The sequence below is a fragment of the Salvia miltiorrhiza genome, chromosome 4 (genome assembly GCF_028751815.1).
Source record: "Salvia miltiorrhiza cultivar Shanhuang (shh) chromosome 4, IMPLAD_Smil_shh, whole genome shotgun sequence".
Classification (NCBI taxonomy): domain Eukaryota; kingdom Viridiplantae; phylum Streptophyta; class Magnoliopsida; order Lamiales; family Lamiaceae; genus Salvia; species Salvia miltiorrhiza.
Window position 1 is genome coordinate 2,466,224 of NC_080390.1, and position 15,086 is coordinate 2,481,309.

Below are 15,086 nucleotides of genomic sequence, written 5' to 3' on the forward strand. Positions count from 1 at the left end.
TCAGCGAAATCCTCGCCGGAGGAGTCAGCGAAGTCCTCGCCAGAGGAGTCAGCGAAATCCTCGCCAGAGGAGTCAGCGAAGTCCTCGCCAGAGGAATCAGCGAAGTCCTCGCCAGAGGAGTCAACGAAATCCTCGCCAGAGGACTCAGCGAAGTCCTCGCCAGAGGAGTCAGCGAAATCCTTGCCAGAGGAGTCAGCGAAATCCTCAAAAAGCGGAGTCAGAGAAATCCCCAAAAGGCGGGACCAGAGAAATCCCAAGAAAGGCAAATACAGGGGGTTCGCCAAAGGAAGAGTCAGAGAAATTACGGCAACACCAGTCAACGAATGCAAAGGTGTCATAAGGAAACCATCAACCATATCAAAATCAGAGAAATCCAATCAGACGAGTTAGCGAAATCATCAGAGGAGGAGTTAGCAAAAATTCTAAAGAAAAATTTCAGCACTTTGATTAAAAGGATAAACACGCCATTTCACAAGAAGGAAATCTAACTTGGAATTACAATTCCAAAGTCAAGGGGAAAATGTTTATCTTTGCTTTCTTACAATATTAGAACTCTTATGTCTTCATGATTTGCAGGGATTAAGGAAAACAGCACAGCACTGGCTTTAACAATACTTCGCTGGTTGAACACGAAGAATACCCGGTTCAACCAGACTAGGGGGAGTAGCTGATGAGGAGTAATATATGCGGAACAGAGGAATGACTTTACCAGGGGAATCACGGGGAGCAGCGAGATAGCTTTCATCAGAGGAATCACACTCGTCAGAGGAATCACACTCGCCAGAGGAATCATACTCGCCAGAGGAATCACACTCGCCAGAGGAATCATACTCGCCAGAGGAATCACACTCGTCAGAGGAATCATACTTGCCAGAGGAACAATACTTAATCAGAGGAAAGGTCCTTGCCAGAGGGAAGGCTTGCGCCAGAGGAATCGTCCACCTCACCAGTGAATCTACCTTTTTGCCCCTGACCACGCGGAGTGCATGTTCTTAGATAGGAGTTTACTATTTTGCCCCCGTCCATGCGAGGAGCGTGTTCGGGGAGCGAAATTACTTTCTTATCCTTAGCTTGTATTCCTCTATAAATACTCGTGCATGCACTCGTGCATGGCCACGTAAATCCGGTGTCGTTTACTGCTTTTATCAACCGTATTATTTCCCGTTTCACTACTCTCTAACTGAAAATTCTTTTTGTAGTTTATAAGCTCAATTATCCAAACACTTTGATAATTTATAAGCTTTTTTTTAGGGAAGATAATTTATACACTTAAATTAATTAACAATCAAATTATTAACTATTTGGTGCTAAAAGAAAGAAGCATTTGCACATTCGAGTTTTCCAAGTCTACTCATAATTCACTACCTTTTTCCTATATGGGTTCCGTTTTTTTAGGGAAATAAAATTTGTAATATTAATTTATGTTGAGATCGTTAATCATATTTCTTTTTTGAAAAGGGCTTGAGGGACTTATTTTTCATGACCTTAATTTTTAAATGTTTTTTTAATGATTAATTAATAACATGAAATACGAAAAAAATATTAACGGTGGCTCATTTGTTTTACACAATACACATTTGTTGCGAGGGAGTTAGGTATATCAAGTTTCAGCGGATATTCAAGGATTATTTGTTTCCCCCATTCATAGCCACTCAGATATGGAATCCCTTCATCTTCAAATCCGCACCAGTTTCCATAATCTTCACATAGGCAATTTCTCAAACAGTAGGCACAAAATCAGTCTTTGTCTTTGAATTTCGATGACACAAATTAGGGATGTGCGTCATCCATGGCTGCAAACCCTTCTTCTCAACAACTACAGATTCATCCATGGCTGCAAAAGAAGGCAGATTCAGTATATCTCTCTTTCAATCTCGAGGGCCCTAATTTGGGATGGTTGCAAACGTTTCTTCCCCATCGCTGTAGATCCATGAATCAGGGTAAGTAATTGGTAGTGATCGATTTGGAAAGGTGCGGATTTCATCCGTCCCATATTGCTCTACACCTTGAGTTTTATATAAATTTTTGAATTTGCAGACAATTACTACCACAGACCCCTCCCGTACCTAATTAATTTACAGACGTGGACACCGGCGCCGACGATTGAAGGATCTGCTCTTTCTCTGTTTCGTATTATCTAGGTAATCACGCATGTGCTCGGTTTTGCTCCATTTTTTCGATTTCAATACTCTGTTTTGTAGTGGGCATTTGGAAAATATGTGGAGTTTTGCTTTCATTTGGATGCTTCTCTGTTATATAAAGCAATCAAGGACTTAACCGCACTTGAACGCACTTGAACCGCAATCAAAGTGGTTTCCCGTCCGAAATAATAACAATAAATATTTATCATGCACTAAGCTGAACTATTCATGCTTGAACTATTCTATCTGTGTTTGAACTATTCATGTTTGTGTTTGTGTTCCTATTTCTATCATGCAAGGTTATTGGATTCTGTGTTATTGGATTCTGTTTGTATATGTAATCATTCATGTTTGTGTTTGAACTATTATATTCGATGCTGAAAATCTGAATATCTTATGGGCCATGACCAGTTTGAAGATACTTAGTTTATGTTTGCAGGTGAGAATAGTAATAGATGCAGGCAACTTTTAGTTTATCATTGACAATATCATTACATAAATAACAGTTCAGATACATTTTTTCAACATTGAAAATTTTCTTCATCATCATCATTATCTTTATATTTGATCTGGACTTATATTTTATAAAGTAAAGTGAATCCCCATATTATCACTAATCCATCGATTATTTTTTCTTACAATTGGTTTCTGTTCATTAGAATGGCCGGCATCCACGCAACAATGAAAGAATTGCACAAGGCCTCCAAACATAGATTCTTTAACCGCAAATGGAACGGCCGAATGGGAATATTAGAGAATCTTGATCGTATCCGTTTTTTATGGCTTAGGACCATGGAATACGGACGACAGGTTAGTGATATTGAGGCTGCACTTAAAGTTGTTGATTCCGTTCTGCAAGATCTTTACTACACTGTCACCGAGATATATAATCAAATGATCGTTAAAAGACCGGGGCGCATTGACAAAATTAATTTTGAGCATTTCAAGATCGCCTTGGAGGACAAATTTAGAGCTCTATATCTGGGTGTCCAAGTTATCGACGAAAACTACGAACCAATTGAGATAAGTGATTCGGAGGAGGATCCATCCGAAGATGAGGCGGAATTGATGGACGAGTGTGAAGATTAGTTAGTTTTTATGAAATATTACAATTCCTGTTCGTGTGTTTTATTTAAATAAGTGCAGTATGGTTTCATGCATAGTTAATTTAATAAAACTTAAGAATTTGCAGTTCAAATTCGAGTTTCTGAAGTTCTTCTGAAAATCCAATGGTTGTTAATATCGAAATGAATTAAACAGCAAGTATGTAATAAAACAAATCTGTGAGACTATGATTTATAGTCGAACATTGAGCTGATCGTAGTTAAACACCTCTGAGATTGAGAAACGTTGCTGCTGATCTTGAGAAAAAAATATTCTTTATAATATAGGAAAAATATACTTGCCATTCGGAAATGCAGCTATGATTAACGTGTGATGCGTATGGATTTTTTTAACAAAATAGAATAAATATATAAGCAGGTTGTTAGGTCCGGGGGGGTCTCGAATAGGTGTATGGGGGGGGGGAATACACCTATAGGCTATTTTTGACTATCTACCGACCTCAATCAGAGGGATCTCACTCAGAGATAGAAAAGAAACTTTGCATGCAAACCAGACACCTGTTTAACCGAAATTAGTTTTGACCAACAGGGTTGATGACTGATACTGAAAGCTCTTCAGTAAAGAGTTATCAGTTAAGTCACTAGAACTTAACTGATCCACGTAAGGGCTTCAGTCGTGTTTGCAAAGATGAAGATGATATCTCTCTTCCTTACTATCAGAGGATAGTGAGTCAGATTGGTATCATACGCAGCGGAAACTAAACTTAGTTTCGAATAGCCTCAGTGGAGCAGATAGTTGGATTAGGGTTTCTCTTTGCTGTTAGTCAGTGTTCAGTTTTATCAATTGAAATAGCACAGTTATGAATGTAAAACTGAAAGCTGTAAATAACACAGAGACTTTTACGTGGTTCGGAAAAACTCTTTCCTACATCCACGGCTGGTTGATCAGACCAACAATCCACTCCGCAAGTGCTTGCCTGGTGCACTGCAAACCGTAAACTGAAGATAAACTCTCTTCAGCACCTACACACCTCGCGTAGGGTTTCCCCACCTACACACCTCGCGTAGGATTTCAGCACCTACACAACTCGCGTAGGATTTCCCTGCTAAGCACACCTCGTACTCAGACTTCCCTTTCAGAGTTTAGAGTACCTTCCTGAACTCCGAGTCACTCAAACACTCTTATGGGGGAGAGGTTTAAACGAGTGCCAACTATACTTACAAAGAACAAGTTCTTTGAAGCAAGTTTGACCTTTGGCTTCTGGGTACACAGATATATGCCTAGGGTCTAAGAGAGTGTATGCAATCAGCAGTAACTGATTTTGGCTTTGAAATTCTCTTCTTCGATTCAAGCTTTGAGCGGTTAAGCTTTAGGCTGAGTAGCTATTTCGGCAGAGCTTCAGCTTATGTCGTTGAATCGGTGAAGATTGAAGTGATCCTCGAGCGCTATTTGTAGGAGAACTTTTGAATAGATCCGTTGGCGTAAATCGTCCTCAAGATTTCTTCCGTTGGAGAGCAATTCGAATTTGGGCTGAGGCTTCAATCTTCGAGGTTCCTTGTCTGTGTGGAAACGGCTCTCTTTGAAGGACAGGAGATGTGACATCTCTAAAAAGTAGCCACCAGATAGGAATGACCTCTGCAGAGATAAGATATTGAGATATCTCTGCATTTAATGCGGCTGTACTTTGAGCGTACGTGGCTTCCTCTGAACGTTGGAAGATCAGTCCTAGGAGGAATGTTCAACTGATACTTGACTTTAGTATCAGTCTATGGCGCGCATTAAATAATCAGTCTTTAACTGATTCTTCAACTGACACTTCAGTTGGTAACTCCAGTCTTCAGTCTTCATTCTTCAGTCTTCAGTCTTCAGTCTTCGACACCACAACTAAACTAGAAACGAACTCTAACACTTGAGTTCAAAACGATTCTAGTCTATTACATTTAAGTCCTATGAATTTTGGTATCATCAAAACAAGGGTTAGGATATTCCACAAGGTTCCCAACAATTTCTCCCTTTTTGATGATGCCAAAACCACACAGCAGTTCTAGACAATAAAAAGACTGAGCTCTCAGTACAAGTTCTAGACAAGGAGTGAAAACAGTTCCCCCTTAACAATAGAACCTAAACAACTTGTACTTAGAGCAAGAACGAAAACAGTTCTAAACACATAACTTAAAGAAGACAGAAAAACCATAAATCAGAGCCTGCACAAAGAGTCATTGTCTTCAGGGTGAGATCAATAAGAAGTTGTTCTTTTTATAAAGGAGAGACTGATAAAGCATCAGTCTAAGATTACATCTTGGGAACATAAAAAGAACATTACAGAGTATTGCCATCTTACTTAAGGTACTTGATTGTAGAGTTTGAATACTGCTTCCCATACCTTTTTGGCTTCTTTAGAGTCTGGATGGATGTTCCAGATTCTGCAGACGGCTCTGAATTCTTTCTTGATCTTCTCTCTGTCAACACCATTCCTGAACCTTGGTGGAGCTGCTACTTTCTTCTGAGGGTCAGGTATGCTTTGTCCATAAGCCTTCTGAGCTTCCAACATTTGATGAACAGGTTCCTGTTCTTGTAAATGCATCAGGAAGTACTTCCAGGCTTCATACCTGCGCTCCTTTTCGCCTTGAATATTCGCAAACACCATCCATTTGGTGTAGCGTTCCTTGAGTTGTTCCCACCAATCATTCAGCTTTGATGGTATCCATTTATCTGGTCGCTCAAACTTTTCCAGATGAGATACAATCAGTCCACTCCTGAGATAATGCTCAAGCTTTTGACTTTCCTTCAGAGTTGAGATGAATTCGACCGTTTTCTTCTTCTTCAGTTCTGATTCACTTGAAGAGCTTTCTCTGCCTCTTTTTCTGCTAGCTTCAACTGAGGCGAAAGTGGGGGCGACTCTTGCCGTGATTTCCTCGGCCCTATTTTCCACCCTGTTGAAAACATCGGGGAGCATGTCCGCTTCTTTTTGCATACGCCTCAATATATCCTCTTCCCCCTTTTTGGCATCAGCTGGAGGAAGTCGGCTCTGTAGCTCTTGAAGATCAGTGAGCATTTTCTGAACGAGAGCGGTGTCAGGAGATTCTTTGTTTTGTTGGAGTTCCCTTTCCACCTTTGCTAGTCGTTCCATTATAGGATGTACCGTCGTTGCAACGAGTTCCTGGACCTCGGTTCTTGGCATGAACGTCTTTAGGAACTCAAGTTCCATTTTCTCGAGATGTGTAGTTAGACGAACATAGTGTGTCTTCCTTTCAATCTCTGCTTCAAGAAAGAGAGTGTAGAGTTCCTCGTGCCCCTTCTGAACTTTGGGGAAGCCAATCTTTGTATCAATCATTTCAAGCTTGTAATTGATCAGAGAATCTTTCTGTGCCTTTATCTTCAGCTTGATCTCATTGATTAACCCGACATGATGGATCATATCAGCGGTTGCCTGTTCTCCGACTTCTTTGAGCTTTTTCACAAACTTTTCACCATAGATTTGCTGTCGTTCGAGCTCGTGCTTAAGCGAGTCGATTTCAAGCCGTTGATCAGCAAGCTGGTTCAGCTGTACATCCATTGGTCTTTCTTCATCATCAGCGATCCTTAATAGATGTCTGCGTGGCCGATTATGTTTCCAGAGGGTAAGGCGCACATCAGTTTCTTCATTCGAATCAAATAGAACAGGTCCTTCTGGGCGAGGAAGCTTGACATGTTCTATTGGAATATCTGATTCGTCAGGAAAGTTCTGCTCTTGCTGACGCACTTCATCAGTCTTGGATGTGGAGGCCTCAGCTTGATTGGATGAGGCAGGGCAATCTGTTCTTTCTTCAATAGATTGCGGAATCTCTTGTTCTTGACTGATGTTTTGACCTTCAGGTGGAATTGCCTCATCAGTGTTTAAGAGAGTTGATGAAGTCGGCTGAGACTTCAAGATGTCGTCAACTCGTTCTGGATCAGCATTGTCTGCTGATCTCTCCTCTTCTACTGGAGGAGGAGTATCAACTGCAGTGATGCTCGTCAGGTCCGTTTCAGTAGTAAGTGTCGGATGAGTGGATGGTAGCTCCGGTTGACTGATTGAGTCAGTCAATGGTTGATCATTAAAGGCAGGATCAACAGCAGCTTCCTCCGGTTGTGAATTTTCATTAATAGGAGAGTTGTGAGCTGCAATCACTTCCTCTATGACGAGAGGCTCGTCCAATACCTTTGATGTCCCGGCATCGTTGTTTAGTGGCAGAAGGCGTCTGAATTGTTTGGACGAGTTCAAGTAATTCATGGCAATACTGTCAAAGTCATGAATTACGTCCCAAACATGTTCAATTTGAAAGAGGCTGATCAGAGTAGCCTCTTCCATCTCAAACGAGTCTTCAGCTTCAGGGCAGCAGAGACTTTTGATTTTTGGACATGGCGCTGTCTTCTGAAGAGTATACGTGAGAAGTCTATGAAGATCCCGGTAGACTTCTAGAGACGTATCAACATCACCAATTATGCATCGTAGGCGATTGGTGGCAATTTGTTGAACTTCAGACTGAAGTTCAACAGCTTCTTGAGTACCTTTGAAGATGAAGGTGGAGGCTAGTTCTGGTGCAGTTTCCATAACTGCTTTGCCTTTGGATCTTGGAGAGAATTTCCAAGGCATCTCAGTTGGTATAAATGGTTTCTTGGGGAGGATTGTACGAACACGTCGTGGCACATTTGTGCGAGGATTTGAAGGAGGTGAATCAGGGGCTTCAGAATCAGATGATGGAGGAGAAGAGATGTCGATTACCTTTGCCTTCGAGGAAGGTTTGGTATCTCTTCTGGCAATTTTGAAGAGACGCAGGCTGTCTGTGAATTTGATCATCTTAGGCCATTGCACATACTTGTGCGTCTTTGTCCCCTCGATGATGATCTGGGATACCCTGTTCTCCTGTCGGACCATCGTTGTCGGTCTAGTGTTGTGGGCTTCATTGTAAAGAAGCTTCAGGTAAGCTTCTTCCCAGTTGAAGCATTCCTTCTTCATAAGAGCAGCCATGACATTCTTCTGCGGTTGAGAGGCTTTGTCTGGAGTTCCTGTAGCACCTATCCAGCACTTCTGGATAATTTTGCCCAACGTGGCAAATTCTGGATGAAGATGAGATAAAGTGATCTGACTCTTTGTTGATTCAGATTTATCCTTCAGTGCAGTCTTGAGGGTTTCATAATTTGCTTCATCATCAGTCAGTGAAGAGAGTAGAAATCCGTTGTTTGGGAGATTGAACAATTCCCTGACAATTTCAGAGACGTTGAGAGTCTCTTCAAAGCATTTTGCTCCATCGATGATGCTGACCTTTGAGATTAGTACTCCGGACTTGATGAATTTGAGATTTTTGTAGAATTCTCTGACAGCTTCATCGAGTAAGTAATTTGGTTCACTTGTGACAAACTTCTTCCAACCATTCTGGCGAAGTATTTCAGAGACCTTCGTAAATTCCGGCTTCTTTTCAAATGATTCCTCATGCACTGTCTGTTCATATCTGACTTCTTTCTTCATTGAAGCTTCCTTCTCGTTGTCAGTCTTCTTCATGTAAGTATTGGCCATCTTGAATAGAATATCTGTGAAGAGAAATTTTGCAGAAAGCGATCTCACAGTAGATTGCTGTGGATTTAGAAAGTTAGAGAGAAAGTGCAAAAGTGATGTTGAAGGTGGAATAGCAGTAGTAATGGAGAAAGTGTGATCGTGGGAGATGAACAGTTTCCTAGGGTAATCGAAAAGACGTGGGCGCAGTTTGAAATATGCGCGCTAAATCAATTATAATAAATTTTGACGTCCGTAGTAAGTGCCTGACAGTAAAATGCCTAGAAAGATGAGATATGCACTGATATAGAATATTTGTCATAATCACTTGCCGTAAATAGGCGGCGAATAGTGCCTGCAATGATTTGAAAAGATATGCATAAAAGGAGATTTTGGAAATTAAAAGATTAAAGAAGAACGCAATATCACCAGTTAACCAAAATCACACCTAGGCCCTATTTTCATTTAGTCCAAGAAAATGATACGAACAAGTTCCCAACAAATAGTAAGGACAATCAGTCAAGTACTGAAAAAGCTTAAACAGTGTTCCCCCTAAATAAGATAACCTATATTCATCGAGTGTAAAATAGGCAAAGAACAAAAACAGGATAAGCATGAATCTTTATGAACAAAGTACAAATCAATATGAACCAAGAATGCAGAAGATCATAACAAGGAAGGGCTAGCTAAGACAAACTAAGAACATCATATACAAAATAATGAGTTACTGTTTAGATGACATTCCTTGTTCTTTCTTAGTCCTTAGTTGATGCGGAGTTGTTTGCTTGGCTTCCTTGGAGGACTTCCTTTTGGTTCTTCAGTCAGCTTCCCTTTTCCTTTCCTGTCCTCTTCTAGTGTGTCCTTGTCATCAGACTCGGGGACATTGCTGACTTTGTCCTGGATGTCCAGTTGTTGTTGAAGATGAGTGACAGTTGATTCTAGAATCGCGATCTTGACTCTTAGCTCATATGAAACTTCTTCTTGAATGAGCATCCTTTCTTCCAGCATCTGGACTCTTTCATCAGTGGTAGTTTCAGTAGGCTCTTGTTCTTCAGCTTGCTTTTCTTCTTCTGTTGCTTTGGCTGAAGCCGACTGATGAGGTGGAATTTCATGGTGGACTTCAAAGTCCTCATCATTGTCTTCTTTGAGAAGACTTCTGGAAGTGAGGTACAGTCTGAAGTTGGGTGCCCAGTCGTGGATGCCATCCCAAACATTTGTGACTCTGAACTTCTCAAAGATGCTGTTCTCCAAAGCTTCTATCTCACCATCAGTGAGAACTTCATCAATCTCTTTGTATTATGATTTGGGTAGGGTTTTGATGAAGATATAGAAGAAATAGCTGACGAGTGCTTGAAACTCTTCAGGATTCAGGGAGGCAAAAACTGTGGGAAAAAGGGTTGTGACACAGTGTTCGGACAGTTGTGTCACGAAGCTTTTGAGAAGGGCTTTTTGATTGACAAAGATTGAGGATGAGGATGCAGCATTGTCGTTAGAGACTTCATCAAACTTTGCCTTCTTGTTGAACCCTTCAAGACAGTAATGGAAGAAACCTCTGAGAGGAAGTTCTTCAGATTCTGTTTTTCTGTCAAAGGTTGCTCGAGTCTCCTCTGACGGTTGATTTTCTTCATCTGCTGGAGTGACAGATGGAGTCTGTTGTTGAGGAGTTTCTGTGCTCGGCATTGGAACTTCTTCAGAAGATTTTGGAGCATCTTCTTCATGTTCCTCATTGTGGGATTTCTGAGGGGTGTCCAATGAGATCTTGACTGGAGACGACACGCTTTCGAACTTTCTTTTGGTTGAGCCTCGAGTCTTGTATCGTGGTTCGGAAGAAAGGAGAGGAATTTCAGTCGAGATGCTGAAATTTCCTCTGAGTGAACTTTTCTATTTTTCAAACAGATGGATGGTGGAAGACACTTGAATAGTGTTCTTCCAGTAGTAAGGAGTCCCCTTAGCACTATGGAGGATGAGTGCTGAGACTCTTGTTCCTTGACGCAGATGTCTGGTGGAGTGTGACTCTTTCTTCTCTTCAGTGAGGATCTGAATGTAGGCCTTCTCCCAGTTGAATGGGTCTTTCTGCATCAGGGCGATCAACACAAGTTTGTGTGGTCTTGAGAGGTGACCATGGGATCCAAGAGTGCCAAACCAGCATCTCTTGATCATCTTCGCAATGGGTCTGAGATGAGTATGAATTCTTGAAATGCTCAGTACATTTGTGATGACGCGATCGGTAGGTGCATTGCTTGTCAGTGCTTCCCTCATGTGCTCAGTGGCTTCTTCGTCGTTGAAGAATGGGGCTGGTCCATCAGTTGGGAGATTGAACATATCTCTCACTGCTTCAGATATGTTGATGGACATCTTGGTTGATTCTGAGAAATCTTCACTTGTAAACACAGAAATCTCTGTTTTGAGTTCACCAGTCGATTCATCGGTCTTGATGTTGTCGTAGAACTCTCGGATGATCGGTTTGTCGAGAAGGAAACTTGGTGAGCATTGGACGAACTTCATCCATCCATGTCGTCCTAAGATCTCATCGATCTTTTTGAAATCAGCAAACTGTTGAAGTGACTCCAGTGTTGCTACAGATTCGTAGCACACAACTTGTTGTGATGCTGATTTTCCCATATGGATTTTCTGAGAGGTTTTCTGCAAAAGTCTTGAAGATTGATTCTCACAGAGAAGGAACTGTGGATTCTTGCTGTTAGTCTTGCAGAAAAAGGCACACTCAAAAATTTTGTACACAAAGATTTCTCTGAGATTGAGTAAATCTTTGGTCGAAGATGAAACGTTTTTGAAGAAGGTGTGAGAGGACGTGCAAGAGGCGGTTTCAATAAACGTTTGAAATCCGTGCAAATGAAATCGTGCCACGTGGATCACTCCGCTTGTTAGTAAAAAGGGCGGGTTCGTGTGATCGTGTGACAACCGTTCTTAACGCAAATGTGCACGTGTCTATTAAAAAAAATGAGGAGAAAGGCATTTAGACAAGTCAAATTTAAGCACAATACAGCCAAGAGTATTAAAGAGAAGTAGTCATAGATACAAATGAAATGTTGAGGGAGGCTTACACAGTGATTGACACTAGTTTTGTCATTGATTGAAGTGTAAGTTCCCCCTGAGTTTTATGACTGATTCTCCTTGGATTTTGAGTCCGTTGGCTGTTGTTGCACGCTTCTTTCTCGTTCCATCTTTCTTCTGTGCAGTAGTGATTCCTCACGAATCACTCTTTCAAAAACTTCTGACGTCGCTTTGAATTATGTCTCTGTTTCCTTGAGACGTTGAAGAAGTTCTTGTTTCTGAGACTGAAGAAGTTTCAGTCTGTTGATCAGTCTGTGCTCCTGTACATCTCTTTTGTCTGCTTCGTCTTCATCTGAAACGAAGTGGAGCCTGACGATCCTTCGAGCATCTTGCACACGATCAATCTCTTTGAGGATCTGTCTGTGCTCCCTAAGGAGATCTTCAAATCTCGATCTTAGGTGTTGATACTCTAGTCGCATTTGATCATATCTGCTTGAATCTTCTGGTTGTGAGTGAGTTGGACTTATGTTCTCTTCTGGAAAGATGAATCTTTCTTCTTCATCGGAGTCCAATGATCCTAACTCTAATCCGCTGATTCCTCGAAAATATGTATGAACATAATCGCTGGAGGAATCCTTCTTGTTCCTGTACATGGTTAGAGAAAGCAGGAGAAGCACACAGGAAACAGGAAAAGGACACAACCAAGCAGATACAAGAGTAATCTCGAGAAGAGATTTTTGATCAAAAACAACGTCACCCCCAAGAGGATCTAGTTCAAGTAGGAACTAGTCAGATACAAATAGTTCTTGCGAACAACCTGCTCTGATACCAATTGTTAGGTCCGGGGGGGTCTCGAATAGGTGTATGGGGGGGGGGAATACACCTATAGGCTATTTTTGACTATCTACCGACCTCAATCAGAGGGATCTCAGTCAGAGATAGAAAAGAAACTTTGCATGCAAACCAGACACCTGTTTAACCGAAATTAGTTTTGACCAACAGGGTTGACGACTGATACTGAAAGCTCTTCAGTAAAGAGTTATCAGTTAAGTCACTAGAACTTAACTGATCCACGTAAGGGCTTCAGTCGTGTTTGCAAAGATGAAGATGATATCTCTCTTCCTTACTATCAGAGGATAGTGAGTCAGATTGGTATCATACGCAGCGGAAACTAAACTTAGTTTCGAATAGCCTCAGTGGAGCAGATAGTTGGATTAGGGTTTCTCTTTGCTGTTAGTCAGTGTTCAGTTTTATCAATTGAAATAGCACAGTTATGAATGTAAAACTGAAAGCTGTAAATAACACAGAGACTTTTACGTGGTTCGGAAAAACTCTTTCCTACATCCACGGCTGGTTGATCAGACCAACAATCCACTCCGCAAGTGCTTGCCTGGTGCACTGCAAACCGTAAACTGAAGATAAACTCTCTTCAGCACCTACACACCTCGCGTAGGGTTTCCCCACCTACACACCTCGCGTAGGATTTCAGCACCTACACAACTCACGTAGGATTTCCCTGCTAAGCACACCTCGTGCTCAGACTTCCCTTTCAGAGTTTAGAGTACCTTCCTGAACTCCGAGTCACTCAAACACTCTTATGGGGGAGAGGTTTAAACGAGTGCCAACTATACTTACAAAGAACAAGTTCTTTGAAGCAAGTTTGACCTTTGGCTTCTGGGTACACAGATATATGCCTAGGGTCTAAGAGAGTGTATGCAATCAGCAGTAACTGATTTTGGCTTTGAAATTCTCTTCTTCGATTCAAGCTTTGAGCGGTTAAGCTTTAGGCTGAGTAGCTATTTCGGCAGAGCTTCAGCTTATGTCGTTGAATCGGTGAAGATTGAAGTGATCCTCGAGCGCTATTTGTAGGAGAACTTTTGAATAGATCCGTTGGCGTAAATCGTCCTCAAGATTTCTTCCGTTGGAGAGCAATTCGAATTTGGGCTGAGGCTTCAATCTTCGAGGTTCCTTGTCTGTGTGGAAACGGCTCTCTTTGAAGGACAGGAGATGTGACATCTCTAAAAAGTAGCCACCAGATAGGAATGATCTCTGCAGAGATAAGATATTGAGATATCTCTGCATTTAATGCGGCTGTACTTTGAGCGTACGTGGCTTCCTCTGAACGTTGGAAGATCAGTCCTAGGAGGAATGTTCAACTGATACTTGACTTTAGTATCAGTCTATGGCGCGCATTAAATAATCAGTCTTTAACTGATTCTTCAACTGACACTTCAGTTGGTAACTCCAGTCTTCAGTCTTCATTCTTCAGTCTTCAGTCTTCAGTCTTCGACACCACAACTAAACTAGAAACGAACTCTAACACTTGAGTTCAAAACGATTCTATTCTATTACATTTAAGTCCTATGAATTTTGGTATCATCAAAACAAGGGTTAGGATATTCCACAAGGTTCCCAACAATTTCCCCCTTTTTGATGATGCCAAAACCACACAACAGTTCTAGACAATAAAAAGACTGAGCTCTCAGTACAAGTTCTAGACAAGGAGTGAAAACAGTTCCCCCTTAACAATAGAACCTAAACAACTTGTACTTAGAGCAAGAACGAAAACAGTTCTAAACACATAACTTAAAGAAGACAGAAAAACCATAAATCAGAGCCTGCACAAAGAGTCATTGTCTTCAGGGTGAGATCAATAAGAAGTTGTTCTTTTTATAAAGGAGAGACTGATAAAGCATCAGTCTAAGATTACATCTTGGGAACATAAAAAGAACATTACAGAGTATTGCCATCTTACTTAAGGTACTTGATTGTAGAGTTTGAATACTGCTTCCCATACCTTTTTGGCTTCTTTAGAGTCTGGATGGATGTTCCAGATTCTGCAGACGGCTCTGAATTCTTTCTTGATCTTCTCTCTGTCAACACCATTCCTGAACCTTGGTGGAGCTGCTACTTTCTTCTGAGGGTCAGGTATGCTTTGTCCATAAGCCTTCTGAGCTTCCAACATTTGATGAACAGGTTCCTGTTCTTGTAAATGCATCAGGAAGTACTTCCAGGCTTCATACCTGCGCTCCTTTTCGCCTTGAATATTCGCAAACACCATCCATTTGGTGTAGCGTTCCTTGAGTTGTTCCCACCAATCATTCAGCTTTGATGGTATCCATTTATCTGGTCGCTCAAACTTTTCCAGATGAGATACAATCAGTCCACTCCTGAGATAATGCTCAAGCTTTTGACTTTCCTTCAGAGTTGAGATGAATTCGACCGTTTTCTTCTTCTTCAGTTCTGATTCACTTGAAGAGCTTTCTCTGCCTCTTTTTCTGCTAGCTTCAACTGAGGCGAAAGTGGGGGCGACTCTTGCCGTGATTTCCTCGGCCCTATTTTCCACCCTGTTGAAA

General features: G+C 41.4%; 2 protein-coding genes across 2 annotated transcripts in view; both read left to right on the forward strand.

Annotated features, from left to right (window-relative positions):
• Positions 1–15,086, forward strand: part of LOC131022189 (uncharacterized) — a 37,393-nt gene that overhangs the window by 5,129 nt on the left and 17,178 nt on the right. The gene's annotated exons all lie outside the window — the stretch shown is intronic.
• Positions 2,026–3,407, forward strand: LOC131022190 (uncharacterized). Its single transcript, XM_057951627.1, has 2 exons — positions 2,026–2,141; positions 2,801–3,407. The coding sequence occupies exon 2, from the start codon at positions 2,802–2,804 to the stop codon at positions 3,228–3,230; it is 429 nt and encodes a 142-aa protein (XP_057807610.1). The 5' UTR covers positions 2,026–2,141; position 2,801; the 3' UTR covers positions 3,231–3,407.

What these genes read in the sequence shown, in the direction of transcription:
- LOC131022190 (XM_057951627.1), top strand. Translation starts at nt 2,802, where the DNA reads ATGGCCGGCATCCACGCAACAATGAAAGAATTGCACAAGGCCTCCAAA.